General features: G+C 43.7%; 1 protein-coding gene across 1 annotated transcript in view; it reads right to left on the bottom strand.

The window, feature by feature from the left end:
• The window catches only part of DHTKD1 (dehydrogenase E1 and transketolase domain containing 1), a 42257-nt gene extending 20780 nt beyond the window's left edge, over window positions 1–21477 (bottom strand). Inside the window, exons 1-8 of the mRNA XM_024210877.3 lie at window positions 21293–21477; window positions 17071–17226; window positions 15205–15416; window positions 12111–12305; window positions 11505–11774; window positions 4181–4352; window positions 2355–2553; window positions 1066–1378 (exon numbers count right to left, since the gene is read on the bottom strand). Coding sequence (XP_024066645.2) covers window positions 1066–1378; window positions 2355–2553; window positions 4181–4352; window positions 11505–11774; window positions 12111–12305; window positions 15205–15416; window positions 17071–17226; window positions 21293–21449 — 1674 coding nt within the window. The 5' untranslated portion in view covers window positions 21450–21477. The remainder of the gene's footprint in view (window positions 1–1065; window positions 1379–2354; window positions 2554–4180; window positions 4353–11504; window positions 11775–12110; window positions 12306–15204; window positions 15417–17070; window positions 17227–21292) is intronic.
• Window positions 21478–22064: the final 587 nt, after the last annotated feature.

Genomic DNA, 22064 nt, shown 5'->3' with positions numbered 1-22064 from the left:
TTGGAGCTGTGCCCAGCTGATGGCTGGTGGGAAGACTTGTGTTTATTTTTGAACTTTAAGTTCAAACCATACTCTAAAGGAGGGCTGATATTGGACTTGATAGAGCCCTTTTGAGTTTATTAAGAAATCAAGAGCAGAAAGTCAGGTGGTTGGGCACTTGCAGGCCACCAGGGAATACCTGGGAGGAGGCCACTCGCTGACAGTGACCTTAGGTCCCGATCCTGCAATCAGTTCCATGTGGTGGACATGTGTGTCCATGCAGATCATCAGTGAACCATGGATCCAATTGCAGGACCTAGATTTTAAACTCCTTGGAGCACAGGCTGTGCTTTTAATATCACCGTTTTTTGTTTATGTAGTTAGTGCTGGGGAAAGATGCCAGATGGAAGATTCCCAGTCTCCAGAGCTATCAATCTATAAAACAGATTAGACAGCAACCATGCAAAATGTTCTCCAAATCACTGCCCTTCCAACATGCACCCGGATGTGGAGGGGGATAGGCTAGGTCAGTCTTCCTGCCCATTCAACTCTTGGCCTCTCTAAGACTCCCTATCAAGGGCCAACCAATGCCAATAATTTTGTTATGTGGATGCATTCGCTTAGAACTGGGTTAACAACAAAATAATTTCAAACAGGCAACTTACTAGCCATCAAACATTAGTAATCAACAACCTGGTGCACATTTATACTGGGGACCTAGGTAATAGACTCTATATTCCTTTACCAATCCCTGAGACAGTCTCCCATAAGATAAGTTTTTATTGCATTTAAGAATGTTTTAAAAAGACCTAAGCCAAGTTTGTTGAATGCTTTTTCCTCTAGTCTAGCAATAAAAAATAAGTGCTAGAATTTTGGGGAGATTACCCTGTATTTCTCACACTCACAAAAAGTGGTTCAATCCTTGCAAAGCTCAAATCAGCCTCATCACGGAAAAATTATTTCTTTTACAAAAAGACTAAAGAAAAACAGTGGCATGCTTTGTGGTGTCAGATTTCTCCTGTAACAGGTCTATTTTTTTTTTTGAGCTATGGAATAAGAAGTTGAACATCATTAAGCCTTACAGACCCGTACATGCGTCCTCAAAAGATGACTGTGCATCTGGAGCTCTTCAGGCACCTCCACAGACTTGATGCCGATGAATTGCAGGAGTGGCACAGGCAGGCCTGTATCCCAAATGGTGATCCTAGCAGAGGGTTCCACCATGCCACTCCAGTGAGCTTGCAGGTTGGTTGAAGGGGGGCTATACATCATCATGTTGGCTAGATGATCATTCAGCTTGGAGTAATATGCAGTCTTTATCTCCAATACCTCATCCTCAGTCATGAGCCCACTGGCTATTAGACGCTCTGCATACATGTCTGGGATACTCTTACGGGATCTGTCAGGGAGGAAGTCAAACCCCACACATGTACACTGTGCCATCACTGCAGTAACAAGGAAATACAACCCTGTTCCTGCCAGATGGCAGTATAAACTCATTCCAAGAACTGGAGTGAATGATCTGCTGGGTTACAATCATTCAGATGGAGGCCTTCCAAAAAGTAAGAGAGAAATTCTCCAGGACAATGTGTGCTATACTGTTTATTATTGGAGAAGCATCTGTAACTAGCAGCGATGGTCAAAAAGAAAGACTCGCAATCAGAGTTGCACCCTAATAATGATAAACTCAAAGCAAATTGAGCTAAGACAAGGAATCTAAGTATTCTCTTCCACCAATGTGAACATTGCATGCACACTCCATCTGACGTGCCAGAATATGCTGGCTAGCACATTTTGAAAAAAACATTCTTTTTTGGAGTGGGGATAAAATTAGGGTAAGTTTTAGTGCTCATATAAAAGAGAGGATCTAGCTGAACTGGCAGGAACCAGCTTAAGCAGGCATTGTGCAAGCTTTCCACACAGAGCTCTGCCAACGGCCATCAGCCCTGATCTGCAAACCCTCCCCAACCAGTTGTCTGTGTCCTGAACCCCACAGATGCTCATGAGCAAAGGGCAAACCAATAGCTATTGGGAAGTTTTAAAATGCAGATGGAATATATTAACTTGTTCTTAAAGGGGCATCAAACTGCATATTCAAGCACTAACACCATCATCAGTAATGCCCAGTTTCTCTTTAATATGCAAGATGTCTTGACAATGTGCTCCAAAGAGCACAGCCATGTCCATACTAGTACTTACCCTGCTGTGAACACAGATGCTGGTGCACCATTGCCGACAGCAGGATAGAATGTGCTCGTGTAAACAAGGACCTTAAATTTCATATAGAGCTTCTGTTACAACTGAGGATAAACTGATCATTACTGAAGCTGGTTTAAGCACGAGTTATATACCTTCCTTTGCTAGCATTAACCTACCTGATGATTTTATACATGCTGGGGTTTGTGAAGAATGGCTCATCGAGTTCATTGTGGCCCCATTGTCTGTAGCACAGCAAGTCTACAATCACATCCCTGCGGAAGCGGCGCTGGTATTCAACAGCTAATCGCGTCGCTCTGATGACTTCTTCAGCATCGTCACCATTCACATGGATAACTGCACACCCAACTATCTTACCTGAATAGAAATTCAAAATATGGATTTATGAGTCAAACTCAGGGCGAGATCTAACAAAGTGCTCCCTACCCTTTGCAATCACAGGCGAATGAGCACATGGGATATGCTCACTGGAACCCAACATGTGATCTCTGCTCAGTGCATCCAAGAGAGGCCAAAAAAAATCCAGAGAGATCCTGTCAATGTGAGCAGGGAGAAGAGTCTTTTTGGGTTGTTACAATTGCCTTGACCCTGTGCATGTGTGCAGATGGGTCCACAGTATGGTTCCAGAGTGAAGTAAAGCTTCTAACAGTCCCTGGATCCTCTCATTCTGGATGGAAACTAAAGCCCTCACAGGCTGGCAGTCTTCTGGTTGCATCTTGCTCCAGAAGAGAAACAAAATATAGTTTTCAACCTGAAGCAGGGTTTATCTGAAATCTGTACAACATTTCCTTGGTCAGAAGCAGTCCTTCCCCTAATCCACTCATGCTAGGTTGCTCCCAGCAGACCCCGGACAGGTTTGTCAGAATTAAAGTCTTTTCAAATAAGCAGAAGAAACCCCCAAGCTCACATTAGAGTTCCCTTCCCTCTGTGTGGCAACTAGACTGTCTAGGCAGCAAATCATCTAGTTCCCAGATATTGGCTTGTACTTCCTTTTATATGTTCCAGGAAAGTTAGCATGCTCCAGCTATTTCCCTGGCCCGTCTGGTGAATTTTTTTCCTCTCCACATAGAATACCACAGTTCTCTGACCTGATCACCCTCCAGGGACACAAATGGATAATAAACCATGTCACAACCAATACACAACAGGGAAAGGAAATCTAGAGATGTGAGCCACAAAACCAATGCAGGGAGAAAATGGAATGCAATTTGCTTTCCCTATCAGTTATCATGGGTCCACCCTATAACATCTGGTTTGCTAAAGCCATGAAACAAAGATTTACTGTGAAACGCCCAAGACATTAATATGTTTTTAGTTGTAGGGGATATAATCACATCTACATACTTGGGAAGGATAAAGCATATACTATCTAGCTAATCAAAGCAGATTTGTGAACAAAGATAAATCAGAGAAAGAGACCCTTTGTTGACCTTATTCAAGTAGTGGCATCAACCTCATATTTCAACCACTTCTTTGAACACACAAGTCCACCAGTTACACTACAATCACAACCAAGATACAGTCATACAGTAGAACCTTGGTAAGTCAGTGCTTCAGAGACCCACTGTGTTTAAAAAAAAAAAGTTTGTTGAATTCAATGAATCAGCAATAAAGTCTCATACTGCATCACAAAACATACTTGAAACACTTGTCAAATTTAAAGTTGGTTACTGATAAAACTTCACAATAGCCTCGTAAACATTCTGTAGCATTCTGTAAAAATACTATGTAAATTTTCTCTATTAAATATTTGTCATGAAGTACATGAAAATTTTGTGTGTTTAGATTATTATTAGCAAAGTGTATTCTATTAACAAGTCCAATTTACCTAATTCATCATTAGTGTGGAAAAAGATTCCCTGGGACACATGAACACTAGCTGTGAAAACCAAAAGAGGAAGTTGTACTTGACATTCACACCGGAGTTTAAATTTATTTTACACAGGTTACATAACCACTTGTCTGGTGACCCTTTTACACATACCAATATCGCTACAGTATAGCGACGATCTTCCTCGGTCTGGAGGAGTGGTGTAACCCAGCTGATTATTAACAATCAAATGGATGCTTCCACCAACTCTGAAATGTGGGAGATTAGAGAGTGTCAACGTTTCAGGAACAATCCCTTGACCAGAGAAAGCAGCATCACCATGAACCTAAATTATAGACGGAGACAGAAAAGGATTTGTTAGTAGCCATTGCTGAAAGAGAGGTGTCACAATGAGAAAAAAATCCATGACACAAGATCTTTTAGAGTGATCATCTAGCCCTATTAATACCAGCCACTCACTCCCATGCTAATTTGATAGATTTTATATAATCTTTTAACTCCAATGAAAAGTCACGGCCAGCAACTGTGCATATATTGGCTGAACACTTATCTGCTTGGAGCAAACCTATAATCTCTTAATATAGACTTTACTATTACACAGCGCATTATAACCTAACATGGTGGGTCAAGTGTAACAGTGACAGTCAGTAGTCTGCAGTATATTTTCAGTAAAAGATCAGTGAACAAAAATAAGCCAGTCACCATATGATACACTGCCCCGCCCCCAAAAATTAAATATTGCAGGCCCAAGTATAAATGGCTTCTGTCTGTCTACACTTCAGTAAATAGCGGCAGAGGATAGAGATACGAAGAGAGGATAAAAAAAGGGATGAAAACAAACATAAGTGAAGTATTTAGAAGTAAGATAAAAAGGTTTTTAAAAAGGGATTGAGAGCTACTGAAGATCCTAAATAAATACAATTAAAAACATATCTGAAGAAACTTATTTATTAAAAAAGTTACAAACAACCCAGGTTTTTGAAAAAGTTGAAGACACTGGGCTCAATTATGGGTCTGCACTGAAACTAGATACGGTCTTTAGTTGCAGAGCTTGAATCCAAACTTCCCCAGAGTTCAGGGTGATTCAGACTGAGGTTCTATTAAAGCCTCTCTCTAGTCAAAATCATTAAATATTAGAAGCTTTATGAAGCTGCTAGGTAAAACCAGGTGAGGGTCTTACCTTCAGATTCAGGGTTCAGTGTCTCAGGACTCAATTGATACTCTGTAGATACAAACCCAGCCACAACACAATTGAAGAGAATGCGCATGTGAAGCCCTGGTGACATGAAACCGCCGGATTTTAAATAGTTCTAATAAAACTTCTCAGTTCGCCTTTACAAGCAGGCACCACAGATAAGCAGGGATTACTCGTTACAAGAGAGACCCTCAGCGTTCAGTCCCGTTTCCACTCCTGACCATGACGCTCCCTCTGCGTATTTAGAAATGAACCGTGGCAAGTTTCTGGCATCTCGGAAAGGATTTCACTTCTCGCTCCAGCTGTTTTGCTGCTCTCCAAAAGCCTCCATTTTGCATGGTCCCACTCAATAGCACCAGCTTCATTCCAGTAAACACACTAAAGCAACTGAAAAGGCTTGTCGGCCAATGCTCTGGTATCCTTCTAAGACCTTCAGAGTGTGTCACTGAAAAACGCTCCTCAGAACCCAGCACACAAGGTTACAGGACATTTGATATTTGAGAATTTAAGTCTCATGCCCTCTTTCTACTTAAATCTGCCCCCCTCAGTAAACAGCTAGCCTCCAGCCATGACATTTCATTCTACTGAAGAAAAAGCTTCTTGGGTCTTCCAGTCCACTTAAGGTACAAGAAAGCAGAAAATAATATAGTGAAACTCACGACAAACATTCACTCAGTGCACCAGCAAATTGCTTAATAATCTTTACTAAAGGTTGATTGAACCAAGTTATACTCAAGGATTTTGATGCTAATATTTTAACAAGGGTCTTCCACAGAAAGCTTTGACTCTGAATTATTGCCACAGAAAAGGCCTCTAATCTGTGCACCAGGAGTATGAAAAGCAGAGTGCTCCCGCCTCTACAACCAAGGAAAGCAGCAACTCCACTTTGCAAGCAAACTTAACTCCTGCTGAAATTCTGTGCCACTACACAATGCAGAATTTGCACAGAATTAATGTTCCACACAGAATTTGTGATTCCCCCCACCCGCCCAGGGCTGCCAGCGGGAGCCCAAGTTGCCTGAAGCTGCCAGTGGGAGCATCATTATATTGTGTTATTTTGACAAATAAAATATGCACCGTTTTAAAACATTGTGCACAGAATTTAATTTTTTGCGCAGAATTCCTCCAATGGCATAACTTCTCTTATGTGTATTTTGGTGTTAAATTTATACTTTGTATCTGAGAAATCCAGAGCACATTGATCGAAGAGAAAACTGTTCAGCTTCTGTAATTGGAAATGGACAGGAAGGGAATGAGAGACACTGTAAGGGATCATTCCTCAAGGATTATTTGGTTTTAAACACCGGATACTTGGTGCTATCTGGTGCACTCCAAAGGCAAAGGACTTGCTCTTCTGAAGCATTTTGATGAGCCTCTGAAATAAGTTGTCACTGGCAGGGATGGTTCAGAAGTATCCAGAGAAAGGGTGAATTCTACCACAGGCCAGGCTTCAACTAGACGACATTTTAATAAGGGAATCCAGATTATATTGGAAACCACATCAAAGGGTCACGTAAGGCATGAGGCTGCCTGTTCTCTAATTTACGGTATTTTATATGCCCCACCCTCTTACTATAGTATCTGATTGCCTTGGAATCTTGAATGCCTCAACACCACTGTGAGCTAAGGAAATGCTAATATTTCCCCCATCTGTAAAACTGAAGCACAGAAAGACAGTGAGTTGCCCAAGGTCACACAGGAAGTCTGTAGCAGAATAGAAAATTCAATCTGGGTCTCCTGAGCCCCAGGCTCATGCCCTAACCACTGGTCCATCCTTCCTGTCTCTACTGAAGGTAGGCCCCTTAGGCTATGTCTACGCTATGGACCTTACAGCTGTACTGCAGCAAAGTCTCTTGTGTAGCCGCTCTATGCCGGCAGGAGAGAGCTCTCCCAGCGGCATAATTAAGCCACCCCCAATGGGCAGCGGAAGTTGTCGGCGGAAGAGCGTCTCCCGCTGCCATAGCGCTGTCCACACCGACGCTTTTGTCGGTGACACTTATATCAGTCAGGGGTGTGTTTTTTCACACCTCTGACCGACAAAAAAGTTTTGCCAACAAAAGTGCTAGTGTAGACAAAGCTTTAGTGAAGGTTTCATTGCACAGTGGTCATTTTATTCAGAAGGAGGGAAGAAGAAAGTGCACATTGTGGGTGTCAAGGAGATTAGGCTATGGAAGGGAATCAGAGACGCTTCCATGGGAAGTTACTTTGGCCATTCCCCTCACCCCCAAAGAAAAAGGGGAAAATTAGAAGGCAGGAGGGTGCCTAGTGGTAAATAAACTATTAGGGCATGTGTGACATGGGGCTAAGGATAGGGAAGGTTTTATTTGTATAAAAGAGCTGGATGGAGCTGGGTAATGGAATCTGGTGGCAAAATCTAAGGGGATAGACAAGAAACAACCTCACTGGTATCAGACGTGAGCATCCCTTTCAATTCTGCCCATGGCATTTGAGTCCTCCTGGAATTTACTGGGTTTGCAGAGGAAGGGGTTTTTTGTTTGTTTGTTTGTTTTTGGGGGGGAGGAAGAATGTATTATGTCTCATATGCTTCTCAAATCTAGGATGTCCTTTAAAATACCTTAACACGAACAGGCTAGACCTAGTTGTTTCCGTAAAACAACTCCTGGAGAAATAAGTTTGTTTATATAGATAACCCAGCAATGTAGTAAAGGATTTTTCTGGCAGCCTCCATATTACATTTGAGGGAGAAAAAAATAAAATACTGTTGGCTGATGTCTTAATCTCTGTAATTAGGTTTTAAAAACTGATGGACTGAAATCTCTTTCCCATGACCTACCACTGTCATAGAAGTCCTCTTGTAATTAAAATCACCATAGCTAATTAAATCTTCACAACAGGCACAACCCCTACTTTGGGGAAGGGGAACCTGAGGCACAGAGAGGCTAATGGCCTGATTTTCAGAGATGCTGAGAAATCCACAGTAAAAGAAACGGCAGGTGCGCAGTGCTACTGAAAGTCAGACCACAGGTGCCTTGCTCAAGGAGAGGAGTCAAGGGCAGGTCTGGCTCTCAGACCTGTGCTCACACCACTAGCTCACAATAGTTAGAGAAATGTCAAGATTACTGTATCAATGGCAACTTTTGAGTCACAATTTTTTTGGGGGGGGAGGGATGTTGTAACTTAAGAATATTTCCAAGGTTGAAAACAAACACAATGTCCTGCAGGTCAGACGTTTCCTTTGGTTGGGTTTGCTTATGGTCCACAACTACTCTGGCTGGTCACTAGTTTCTAGACAATGCCCGATTAGGAGGCCACTACTGCTTATTTATCAGCTCAGTCTTCAATAATAGTCTGAGCCTTAATTTCACCCCCTTCAGAAGTTACTGAAGAGTAACTGAGGGAAAGAGATGGGCAATTCTTAAGTCTCAGTCAGTGAGCGATGATTACAGAGAGATAGGTCAATGGGCCAGACAGTAGGAATCATTAAAAACGGAAGTCATGCACACGATTAGAGTTCCATTATCCAAGAACTTGCAGAAGTTTGATCTTTTCCACTACAGTGAATGGCGAGTTCAGAGAGGCTTGATCATAGAATGGAAAAAGATTATGCAATATTTTCCTTACCCCTTCTTACAAAATTGATAACTATTTCAAAACTGCTCCAGATGCTGGAATCTTTTCCTTTCCTCACACTTGTGGTTTGGACAGAATTTCTGAAATTATCTTGAAGTTAGAATGCAGCTGTGCTGAGATCTTGGGAGAGTAAGAGCTGAATATAAAAGTTGGTTTAACAAAAAAAACAAAAACACACAAACAAAAACTCACACCTCCATAACATATGTTGAAATTCTTAGGAAATGCTCCTTCTCTAAGCTTAACTAGAGGTGACTTCCCTGCATTCCTGGCCAGAAGTTACAACTACAGGAAAAACAAATCCTTTAAAGAGCTTTAAAACAAACAAAAAAAGTAAATGGATGGAAGCCGCAAGACACACAAGCCACGGGCCCAAGACGCTTAAATCAACACATATAAATGCCAGTTTTTGGCCATACATATCTAAAAGCCCAGCATGACTCAAAACAAATTCCCACACCAGAGCAGAAATGTGGCCCATCTAGACCAGTTCTCATTTCCTGTACTGGTTCATGCCAGGTGCTTTATGACCTGTCCAGACTACAGCTGAAACCATGCTAGCAATAATTGTATTTTATAGTCTTGCACTATGGACAGAAATTCCCCCTGCCATTTATAATCATATTTCAAAGAGAATATTATAGGTTACCTCAGCAGTCTAATGGTATGTCACCAGGCTTATCCCACTCATGAGAAATGGTCTGTATGATGATATTGGAATGAAACACATATCAGGAGGCCATATTTATGGACTTTAAACAGAATGTGTCAATGAAAGAGGGAGTCAAGGAATGCGAGGTAAAAAACTGATAACTCAGGCATAAGAGATGGAGAAGTACTGAGGATATTTACAGATGTTTAGCTCCCAAATGGACCCTTTTTACAATCTTGGGATATAGAACTTCATCCAGAAATGTTGTGAAGGAAGATCTGGAGAACTGGGTTCACTGTTAGTCTCACTGCCATTTTAGCTGTACTGCTTCCCTTTCACCATCTATAACCAGCCATAAAACAGAGAGAAGGAGCCAGCTGCCAGCTCCCATGCCAATACTACTGTCCCTAGCCAAAAGTAAGTGAGCAAAGAGAACTAGAGCAAGCCAGCCTTGAGAATTTCTACACTCATCACTGGGAAGAGGAAATAACTTGCAGGGAGCTGTGCAAAAAAAGCCTGAAGTGAGGCTCTAAGACCGAGACTCTGAAAGAAGAAGAGCTTTATACCTATTTTCTCCTTCTTGACTGGCTGAGTGCCCCCAACCAATAACCACCGTAGTCCTATGTTCTCTTTATTTTTAGTGCCTGACCCAAACCCCTATTAAAAACACCACATGATCATCAATATAACAAAGCTATACTAAGCCTGACAGCAATCCCCCACATGGGAGTTGGCTTGTGTTGCACAGAAGTGGGTAGAAGATCTGAGACCAATACTAGTTTAACAGGAAACACCAAAAAACAAACAGGGCCTGGTTGCTCCCTGAACATCTGTGTTTTGCAGGAGGGGAAAGAGTTACACCTGTTTAAGTTTATGAGATCACTTCCCTCACTGTCTCCACAAGAAGAGGTATCACAAAAAGGCCACACAAACAAGACAGTTTTCCATATCCTCTCTAAACTCCAGGTCAATCCACTAGAGCATCATACAGTGTTGCCAGTTTTGCAGAATGGACAAGGAAAAAAAAAATAGATGTGTTACACAGTTCAATTTGGAACCTGAGCTTCACACCAGAGAGATCACTAGCTAATGCAAGGGGAGGAACGAGCTAGTAAGCTCAAGGGCATGTTTTACCAAACAAATAAAATGCAAGTAAGTCTCCTGTTTAAAAACAAAGAAAGAAAAAAAAAGTTCAGCAAATGCAAAAAGCTGCACTGTTTTGTTGGAAACATGAATGAGGCCATCCAGTCCCAACAGTGACATTTTTGCATTATCTTAACCTCTCTTTCCAACAGTCCATCAATCTCCCTCTCCAGAAGCAAACTGAGGCATTTCTTTAATTCCAATTATTTCCCCACTAATGTCCTCCATGTTCATTGCTCTTGGCATGAAACAGTTCTTCCCCAGTTCCCTATTTACTCCTAGTTTCTAAAAGTCTAAGAGCGGAGTTCTCAGTTGTGGACTCAACAGAATGGAGGAAAAAAATCTCTTTAACAACTGTGAGGGTTTTTCACAATTTCGATGCAGTTCTGAAGGAGAGAGAACCCCTTTTGGTAGCCAGGAAAGATTTACCTGGACAGTACAGTGCTGAGACACCTCCCTCACCACGACCACATACTCCAATGGATAATACACACTGCAGTGTTTGTTGTTCATTTTTCTCCAAGGACATGTTTTCAGAGGCTGGGAGACTGAAGGTTCCCTGCTTGGTTCTAGTTCAAGCTCTAATCACCCTGATTAGAAACAATGGGTGAGCATGACAGTTTAAACTGCAAAAATGGCAAAATGGCTGTTAGGGGAAACAGATGTGTGCAGCTTTCAACAACAACAAAAAAGTCCAGATAGAGATCATTGGCTTGGAAATCTTAAAACTGGGATTCTTTAAAACTATGCCAGCTGCGTTGTCATCTGGAGATCTCCTTTTTTCTAACAGTGAATAAACCTAGCTCTTTGCCTCTCCTCTGATTTACAAACTTTACACCAAGTATCATCTTTCATACTCTCATTTGGGAAAATTTGTTACTGAGCTCTCCAAGTACCTGTAGGCAGATGACTTTGTCTCCAGCTTGCGCGGCACTGTCTAGCGAGTAATCTCCATCAAGAAGAGACTGTTGCCTTCCGCGTGTCTTGCCAACAGCCACCGGATTAATTGCTTCTAGATGTGATGGATTAGGCAACATGGTGACATGCAGAGGGCGGTGCGAACCAAAGTCTAGATCTACAGAGGATGTCAGGTGGGACAGGACATCCCCAATCGCTGGTGAATTCTCTGGAAACTCACTTAAGCCACGCATTTTACGGAACATCAGCTGCATAGAAATAAGATTAGTTACACAATGCACATTTGTATTTATGTTACAAATTTTGGAGATGTTTTTGTTTGTTTTGTTTTAAGTCACTTCACTTTGGGTGAAGTCATATAACCCTTTGGACCTTGCTATTTAAGCCCTTTTCTTGCAATTCTCTAAGCATTTTCACAGGGAGATCTGCAGAATCCATGGCAGGAAGAAGTATGCGCTCACATAAATTGACCTATCACTTGTACTCAAGCGCTGGCAATGAGATATTTTCTTGTCAAATAAACTTATTACACCAAAATCTGAGTAAACAGCAAGCCAATGCTAGTGAGACAATCTGTCCCTTACCTCAGGTGGAAATTGAAGCAGCCCAGTGAGGAGATTAAGCCTTCCTCGATGAGGCATTCCAAGAATGATGTCTGTCACCCCAGTGTACACACACATCTTTAACAACTCATGGAAAAAACCCATCATGCTCTCTGCTCCTTCACCACTGTATCGTTTCACTGTGGCAAACTTGGTGGCCAGGAAGCGGTCAAACTCCTGATAGAAACAGCAGAGTATGACTACAAGTCATTGAACACAATATTGGACTTCCTATAAAAGCACCAGTTACACAATTCTATGCAGCGTATAAACCCGAACAAAACCCCAGCTCGCCTCAGCAGACCTTTCTCACCTACCCACACCCAATCTAGTACAAGAGGCTATGACTGAGATCAAATGAGAGATCAGCCAGTGTCTAGTTTTATGTTAGGATGTAAGATCACGCATTCCTTCCCCCCTTACCTCCCAAACACATACATGCGTCAGGAGATGTAGGAAGAACATGACACAATGTGAAGGGTGGCACAGAGAGTCAACTTGTTCAATCTGAAAATGGTGTTACTAACAAAGTTATTTCACAGGGGCATTAGGAAGCCAAGTTCGTTAGCATTCGTTAGCCTTAAGAGCCTCTGATCCAATGTGCAATATATTATTTTGATTAGTATTATACATGGCCCTGGTTGCTCAGGCACAAGTACTGTTGAGTTGGAAAGGAAGAGGAAAAGACACTCAGTTCTATGTCTAGTTTTTCCCCTCACTAGTTCTGTGCAACAAAGTTTTTGGAGAAACCTTAAAGTGTAAAAAATTCCTGCAGTGTTTACAACTATGGACTGAAAATAAGAACATGAGAATGGCCATACTGGGTCAAACCACAGGTCCATCCAACCCAGCATCCTGTCTGCCGACAGTGGCCAATGCCAGGTGCCCTAGAGGGAGTGAACCTAACTGGCAATGATCAAGTGATCTCTCTCCTGCCATCCATCTCCACCCTCTGACAAACAGAGGCTAGGGACACCATTCCTTACCCAGATATAGGCTATGTCTATACTAGAGATCTTACAGTGGCACAGCTGTACCAATGTAGCTGCGCCACCGTACGATCTCAAGTGTAGCTGCTCTATGCCAATGGGAAAGAGCTCTCCCATAGACATAATTAAATCACCCCTAACAAGCGGCAGTTGCTATGTCAGTGGGAGAAGCCCTCCTGCCAACATAGCGCTGCGTGCACTACCACTTATGCCAGTGCAATTTATGTCACACACACACCCTGAGCGACATAGTGTAGACATGTCCTAAAACTGTAATTGAGAAGGTTTAATTGAGCAACAGCCTCAGAGTCTGGCCGGCTGGTATTTGTTTGTAGTTAGCCAATACTCAGCAGCCTTGAATTTAAAAACATACACACAAAGGTGCAGCAGGAGCAACATTTCATATACAATCTTCTCTAGACCCTGAGGGCAATCCTGGTACTACTGAAGCCAAAGGAAAATTTGCAATTATTTCAGTAGGGTCAGGAAAAACCCTAGATTGCTAACTTCCTTAATGAAACAGCCACTGAGGGAAATAAGCCTGTCAACTGCATTTAAAAAAATAATTAAAAAAAAAAAAAGCAACGAAGCACATAACACTCATTTGCACAGAGAAATTTGGGCCACATGAAAGCCAGAAGCAGGAACATCTTCATATAAATACTCTTGTGCCACTATATGAATAAGAGAAAAAGTAAAATGAAAAAACCCACAAAATTTTACATTATGGAAATATTTGGCTAGAGTCCCCCAAAACACTCAGCCCACACACTTTATCAGGGCCGCAGGAGGGAGCCTTTCACTGCCCCTTACAGAACGCACTGGGAATGAGACAAGAGCTCCTTTGCCAAATGCTTTGGCAGCACTATCCAACCAGCTATTTCGCCAGAGCAACGCTACCAGAACCCTGATCATGCCCACATTTAGCTACCCTCCTCTCTAAATAATAAAGGGCTTTCTTCCAGAATATTCCCTGTTGAGAGAGATTGTGACTAGAAGCTGATGATGAGGGGAACAACTGACAGATAGGGAGGGTGAAACTGGAAGGGAAACACAGAACACTGGAACAGCAGCACATGTGCCTGACGTCTCCTTGAGAGCAATACCTCACTGTTCCCCATGCAATCAACTACTAACAGAGTAAAGCACTGCAGTTTTCTTTTAAGAATTGCTGCTGTAGTTAATGTGAATAACTCCCTCCAACTAGAATTATTTTGTTTCTACACTGCATCCATCAGATAAAGCTCAGGTCTTGCCCATCTCAAACACATGTATATTTAGACAGTAAGCTTATCGTGTAGAGTCTGTTTGGGGAAGGTGGGGGCAGGGGTTGATGTTTTTCCCCCTAGTGTTTGTAGTGTGTTGTTAGTGCTGCTGTTACTGCAGCACTGTTAATGCAGCGAGCATTGCTGTTCCTGGAGCTCTGGTGTCAGCTGCAAGCAAACAGTGCAACGTGTTGATTCAGCAGACCTCAATGTTATTCATAAAGCCCACAGGCTTGGTTTGGTGGTGAAGGCGCTCGGCCAGGTTTATTGTCAAAGCACGTTCCTAGTGTGCCATAGGAACTATGGGTACATTAAAACACATGTATGCCTGTGACAAGGTACCAGTTCAACCAGCACACCAGGTTGCTGTCCCCTACACTAGTATAAAGATGCCTCTCCTATGACTTCCCCTTTTATACATTAAAGGAAACAAGTTACTTATTACTCTCCAGATGTTGTTACCCTTATACTTGTACCTGCTCATTTGAATAAGACATCCTAATCCATCATCCCGTTATCCCCTCCTCATCTTTATGAGGTGTCAGCGTGCTCGTCTCTTTTCTTAGGAATGAGTTTATGTAGTTACCTGAGAAATCTGTTTTTGTACCATCCTCCCTGGTCAGGAATGTGCTTCCTTGGTTAGCAGACACCTTGTGTTCTACCAAGGCCATGCCTATTCTGGTTCACAGCTTTTGGTTCATACTGCTAGTTATGCCTAGGGCTCCAGCAAGGCCTATACAGTGCCTAGCACAATGGGTCCTGGTTCATGACTGGGGCTCATAGGCACTACTGTAATATAAATAATAAAGATATACAGTGTACCTGAGATTCTAGCATCACTTTAGACAAATGCTTTCTCTCTTCTGTTGTAAATGCCTCCTGTTTTAATTGCTCAAACCTTTTAGCAAACCATTCTTTCTCCTCCAAGCTTGACAGCTGACTTGTTTCTATAGAAATATGTCCACAATATACATGGTCAAGATAAGTCAACACATCCTCTAAGGAAGCCTCTTCCTTTCCCATGTTCAGGAGCCCTGGGATGACCAAAAAAAAAAAAAAAAAAAAAAAAAAAAAAAAAAGTGATCTATTAAATAACAATGTGAGTAATGATTTGAAAACACGATTTGAAAACACAATTTCGTGTCCTGTCCAGCTACTCTTCATTTGAAGGCAAAGTTCTCAAGAATCTTTATAAAAACACTACAGTGTTAAAAACACTTAAGATGTCTATAGCACTTCCAAAGAATGGTATGTATCTTTGGAAGTGCTATAGACACCTTCCAAAGAATGGTATGTATCTTTGGAAGTGCTATAGACACCTTCCAAAGAATGGTATGTATCACTGTAAGCTTTTTCAATCAGAGTTGTCTTTTTACTACGTATTGTATAGCATCTAGCCCAATGAGACCCTGATGGATTATTGGGGCCCCCCAAGCACTAGTGCAATACAGACCTACCCACTTCACAGATGGGGAAAACAAGGTGTACAGAGAATCTGAGTGATCCAAGGTAACAATGAGTTAGTGGTAGAGCCAGGAAGAGAAGCCAGGTCTTCTGATTTTCACACCAGTGCCCTAGCCACTGGACCACAGTGGCTCTGTTACTGTAGTGCTTGATAATGTAGTTGAACACGGTATACTATTAATATGTAACCTGAAAGCTACATTAACAATTACAGAGTTACCTAAGAGTTATTATGAGGTTTCAGGAAATGTTATAAGCTGGGCATTCAGCTGCCACACTGACTGGTATAATAGAAGAATTTATATTTAGATAAGATAAAATATGTTTTTCCTCCCCAAGAACTGCCTCACTAAACAGCAATGCACCAACCGGCTCTTTCATACAGGCAATCATTTAGGGTAAGAACATTTTAAGGACTGACTAAATTATTAGTGAGAAGTGGATATGATGCTGAATGCCTAAGGCAACAGAAACTGCAGAGCTAGTGGAGCACTCATTTCCACATGTGCCATTACAGCTAGCCTTTTGTTAGGTAGTACAGGACCAATGTGCAATGGCCCCGTCAATAAATTCCTGTGTTGTATTGAGAATATTTATAATTTTGAATGCATATTAGAAAACACCTACCAGGCAGTGAGATGCTGTGAAATAACTTCCAGAAGGACATGGTAGAAGTTTCAGTGTTTGCATCTCTTAAAGGCAGATTAGATAAAGCACCAGAAAAAAAAAAATGCTGCAGGAAACAATCCTGCACTGATCAATAGATGACCAAGTCTTTTCCATCTTAAATTTCCATAATTATAGTTAGAAGTGGTCTGAGGCACAAATTTCTGACCAGGACCTAAATTTTTGCATGTTTGCAGAGATTTTAATCTATGCTTTTAGTTCCTGCCTATTGTAGCCTGAGGATTTTGAGTTATTTCTGAACTAAACAGGACCACGCCCTTATCAGCATTTCCAGCTAGAAGGCTCCCTCAGTTAAAGGTGTTACTGCAGCTTTAGCAGTGATTGATACTGAAAACTTTCTCTTTGCTATCCCATAGCTGTCCGTATCTCTTAAAATCCCTCAGCCTTAACAAAAACCATGAAGACAGTTTGCCATACTAATGTTGAAGTATTACCTCATTTTCATCCTACAGGAAAAAGAAAAAGCTCAACCATTTCCTTTGTCTGACAGATTCCAAACACAGCCCACATCAGCTGTGCACTAGGAAGCAGACTTACCTGTGGTATTGAAAGGTCCCCGAAGCACTTCTGTCAGCACTCGAATTTCAGGTACCATGTCCATCACAGCTTGGCCAGCAAACAAAGGGTTAATTTTGGCAGCTTTGTGGCCATGTTCACAGTATGCCGTTACTAAACGAGCAAGGCCATGATCAGCTAAATATAAAGGGGAAAACAGAGAACAAATTTAGCACATGCACTGCTAACCTATTAATAACATCAGTTTAGTGGTCAGAATACAGGCCCTAGAGACCTCGAGAGGTCGTCTAGTCCAGTCCCCTGCACTCATGGCAGGACTAAGTATTATAGACCATCCCTGACAGGTGACTGTCTAACCTGCCCTTAAAAACCTCCAATGACAGAGATTCCACAATCTCTTAGGCAATTTATTCCAATATTTAACTACTCTGACAGGAAGTTTTTCCTGATGTCCATCCTAAACTTCCCTTGCTGCAATTTAAATCCATTGCTTCTTGTCCTATTCTCAGAGATTAATGAGCACAGTTTACCTCCCTCCTTCTTGTAACAACATTTTATGTACTTGAAAACTGTTATGTCCCCCCCTCAGTCTTTTCTTCTCCAGACTGAACAAAAAAAAAAAAAAGTTTCAATCTTTCCTCATAGGTCAAGTTTTCTAGACCTTTAATCATTTTTGTTGCCCTTCTCTGGACTTTCTCCAATTTTTCCACATCTTTTCTGAAATGTGGCACCCAGAACAGGACACAATACTCTAATTGAGGCCATATCAATGTGGAGTAGAGCAGAAGAATTACTTCTCATGTCTTGCTTACAAACACTCCTGCTAATATATCCCAGAATGAGGTTCATTTTTGCAACAGTGTAACACTGTTGACTCATATTTAGCTTGTGGCTCACTAGGACTCCCAGATCCCTTTCCCCAGTACGCCTTCCTAGGCAGTCATTTCCCATTTTGTATGTGTGCAACTGATTGTTCCTTCCTAAGTGGAGTACTTTGCACTTGTCCTTATTGAATTTCATTCTATTTACTTCAGACCATTTCTCCAGTTTATCCAAATCATTTTGAATTTTAATCCTATCCTACAAAGCACTTGCAACCCTCGCACCTTGGTATCATCCACAAACTTTATAAGTGTATTCTCTATGCCATTGTCACTCCATGCATAACTCCTGGGGGAATTCTGCACCACAAAATTAAAAATTCTGCACACAATACTTTAAAATTCTGCATATTGTATTTGTCAAAACAACACAATATAATCATGGCAGTTTCAATTATTTTGGTAATTTATTGTCACCAATAAAGTTTGTAATAATACAGACAAAAGAAAAAAAGATTCAGGATTTTTTTTTTTTTGGACCAAGAGATTCCTTACTAGGCAAATAAATACAGAACTTTGTGTACTGTAGTTTAAATGAATTACTCAAACATATTCCCCACACCCCTCAGAAGCAGTGCAAAGGCTTGGGGGAGTCAGGGGTAACAGAGGAGCTGAGGGAGAGGGAAGGAGCCTGGGAATTAAGTTGGAGGGTTGTTGGGTGTGGGTGGGAGAAGTATGGAACTGGGGTTTTTGGGTGGGGTGGGGTGGGGGGTAGGGAAAGGACTGTTAGAAAGTTGCGGAGCCTCCTGCATGCAGACCCTGACTGACCCCTAGCTTCTCCCATTCAGTCAGGCACATCTGCCCCCATCCCCATGTGGCCATGCAGCCCCTGACAAACTCGTTCCTTACTCGTATCATTAGACCAGGGATAAGCAACCTTTCAGAAGTGGTGTGCCGAGTTGTTATTTATTCACTCTAATTTAAGGTTTCACGTGCCAGTAATACATTTTAACATTTTTAGAAGGTCTCTTTCTATAAGTCTATAATATATAACTAAACTATCGTTGTATGTAAAGTAAATAAGGTTTTTAAAATGTTTAAGAAGCTTCATTTAAAATTAAATTAAAATGCAGAGCCCCCTGGACCGGTGGCCAGGATCCGGGCAGTGTGAGTGCCACGTTCAGCACGCGTGCCATAGGTTGCCTACCCCTGCATTAGACAATGCTGCCTTCACACTTTTTTCCCCATGTAAACAAGCTGCAAACTGAATAGTAGCTGCTCAAGTTAGTCAGTGAATAAATAAATAAATTAAAACAAACAAACAAACAAAAAAAAGACACCCAAGAAAATGGTAGCCTGTTCAAGGACAATTTCTAAACAGAAATTGCAGGATCAGTGGAGAGGCCGGGAAGGGGTGCAGTGGGGGTAGGGCCTGTGGCAGATCCAGGGGGTGAGCAGTGAGCACCCCCAGCACATTGGAAAGTTGGCACCTGTAGCTCCAGCCCTGGAATTGGTGCCTATACAAGAAGCCGCATATTAACTTCTGAAGAGCCGCATGTGGCTCCAGAGCCACAGGTTGGCCACCCCTGAGTTAGATGATCAGTAAAGCCAGCCAATGATTCATGACTGCCTGCAGCCAAGATTTTTCAAAGCCATTGACTAGTCAGCCCAGCTTCCCTGGACTTTCTGAGACCCTGATTTTCCAAAGGTTTTGAATGTCCCTTGCAGGGCCGGCTCCAGGGTTTTGGCCGCCCCAATCAGCCAAAAAAAAAAAAAAAAAAACCCACGATCGCGATCTGCGGCGGCAATTCAGCGGGAGGTCCTTCGCTCCGAGCAGGAGTGAGGGACCGTCCGCCGAATTGCCGCCGAACAGCTGGACGTGCCGCCCCCCCTCTGAAGTGGCTGCCCCAAGCACCTGCTTGGTAAGCTGGTGCCTGGAGCCGGCCCTGGTCCCTTGCCACCTGCAGAAAAATAATCATTGTCATACACTGTAAAAACCATAACACACTGGATTATTCATGCAACACACAAGTACAGATGTATCATCTAAGGCTACATCTACACTACACACCACTGGCGAAGATGTATAGCGTTTGCATAGCTACGTGCCACAAGTGAAAGGCTCTGGTAGTGGGGAGACAGCAGGGAAAACCTCTGGCAGCTTCCTGCTGGAAAGTCTCTGGCAGGGGAGAGGCAGCGGGGAAAGACTGAGCCCTCCTCAGCTCCCTCCCCCTATCAGAGCCTTTCCCCATGGAAAAGGGAGCAGGGGAGGAGACAGCTGGGGAAAAGCTTTAGCAGTTCCTTGATGCCAGAGCCTTCCACTGTGGAAAACAAAGGCTCTGGGAACAGAAAGGCTCCTTGCCACATCGTGGAAAGATTCCAACAGCAGGTAGGGTTGCCCATTTTTGGTTGGATGTATTCCAGGAGGTTTCATCACATGACATTAATCTTTAATTAAAGATTAATATTTAACTCCCAGGATTCCAGGACAATCCTGGGAGGTTGGCAACCCTACTAGTGGGGAGCTGGTGGGGCCTTTTCCTACACTCCTCCCCCAGCTACTGGAGATTTTCCCTGCAGCCGGGAAGGGCTCCAGCTGCAGGGAGCTGCCCATGCCTTTCCCTTCTGCCTCCCCCCTGCCAGAGACCTTCCCCACTCTCTCTTTCTTGGCACTTTTTCCTGGAGAGGGGAAAGGCTCTGGCATCAGGTAAGCAGTGGGACACTACTCCCACACCTTTCAAGCATGTCTTTACTCGCCTAAACTGTGCCTCCAGACTGCAAGCCCCCAGAGAACTTGGGTATGTACTCAGGTTGCTAGCCCGGGCTGAAGCCCGTGGCGCCACATCTACACTGCTGTTGTTCTCTGTGCTAGCCCCAAGTCAAAGCTAACAGGGGTATGCTCACCCTGGGCCACAATCACACCTTCGCTTTGCCGTGCTGACAGACCCTAAGCAACAGCTCCTCAGGAGGCGGTGGGCAAAGGCGGACCCTGTCTCAGGGTAGGAAGTCAACACACACTCACACACACAGTGGCCAGCTCTAGGGGAGAGGGATGCATCCTCCAGAACCAGGACTGACAGACAGCCCCTCCCCAAAATACAACAGGGGCAGACAGACACACGAGGCTGTGAATCCACCCCAGCACAGACTAGGGTGACCAGATGTCCCGATTTTATAGGGACAGTCCGTGATATTTGGGGCTTTTTCTTATATAGGCACCAATTGGTCCCCACCCCCCATTTTCCACATTTGACGTCTGGTCACCCTAATACGGACAGAAGGACGGACGGATAGCCGGCCGCCGCCCCACTAGAACAGTGCAGTGCCCCCCCCCGGGACAGACAGGCGGACAGACAGATCTCCACCCCCCCGGACAGACAGACGCACGCACCCCACGCGCTGGGCCAGAGGGACTCGCCCACCTGCTCTGCCGCCCCCGCAAACCCTGCTTGGCTCCGAGGCGTCCGCGCTCTGCGCCTTGCGGGGCTTGTAGCCGTACACCCCCCGCTCCGTGCGGTACCAGCGCCGCAGCGGCCAGGCCCGGCCGGCCAGCGCCAGGCTCCTCGCCGCCACAGCCATCGCGCTCCGCGGGGCTGGCAAGGCGGGGGCGGGGCTGCGGCCGACACCCCCAGCACGGATTGGCCCCGGCGCGCCCCGCGGGTGAGCGGGACAACGGTTAGTCCCGCCCACGCCGGCAGGAGTTTAAAGGGGCAGGGGCCATTTCTAGAAGGAGGGAGGGTTAAATGGTTGAGAGGAGGGGGGGCGTGGCGTGGCGTGGCGTGGTTTGTGGGGGGAGGGGTAAATCAAAGGTTGTTTGGGGGGAGGGGCTTTTGAGGGAGAAATGTTAGATTTGGGGAAGGGTAGGTGGGGCTATGTGATCTGATGGGGGAGGGGTATTTTGAGGGGGGAGGGGGATATGTGGTTTGGGGGGAGGGTATGTTTTGGGGGGAAGTGTGTGGGGGAGAAGTGTTAGATTGGGGAGGTTATGTGGCTTGTGGGGGGTATGGGATTGGATGGGGGAGAGGTGCTTGGCTTGTGGGGAGGGCCATGTTGGAAGGTATTTCGTTGTTAAGGGAAGGGTGTCTGGTGGCGGATGGTTTGTGGGGAGAGGGTTACTGGGGGGAAGAGGTATTTAGGTATAAGGCATATGGTTAGTAACAGAGAGGTATTTTGGAGAATAGTGGCTGGTTTGAG

This window comes from Terrapene carolina, unplaced genomic scaffold (assembly GCF_002925995.2).
Source record: "Terrapene carolina triunguis isolate 2854851 unplaced genomic scaffold, T_m_triunguis-2.0 Scaffold68, whole genome shotgun sequence".
Classification (NCBI taxonomy): Eukaryota; Metazoa; Chordata; order Testudines; family Emydidae; genus Terrapene; species Terrapene triunguis.
The sequence above is the reverse complement of the archived record's forward strand: the minus strand, read 5'-3'. Positions and strand labels throughout refer to the sequence as shown.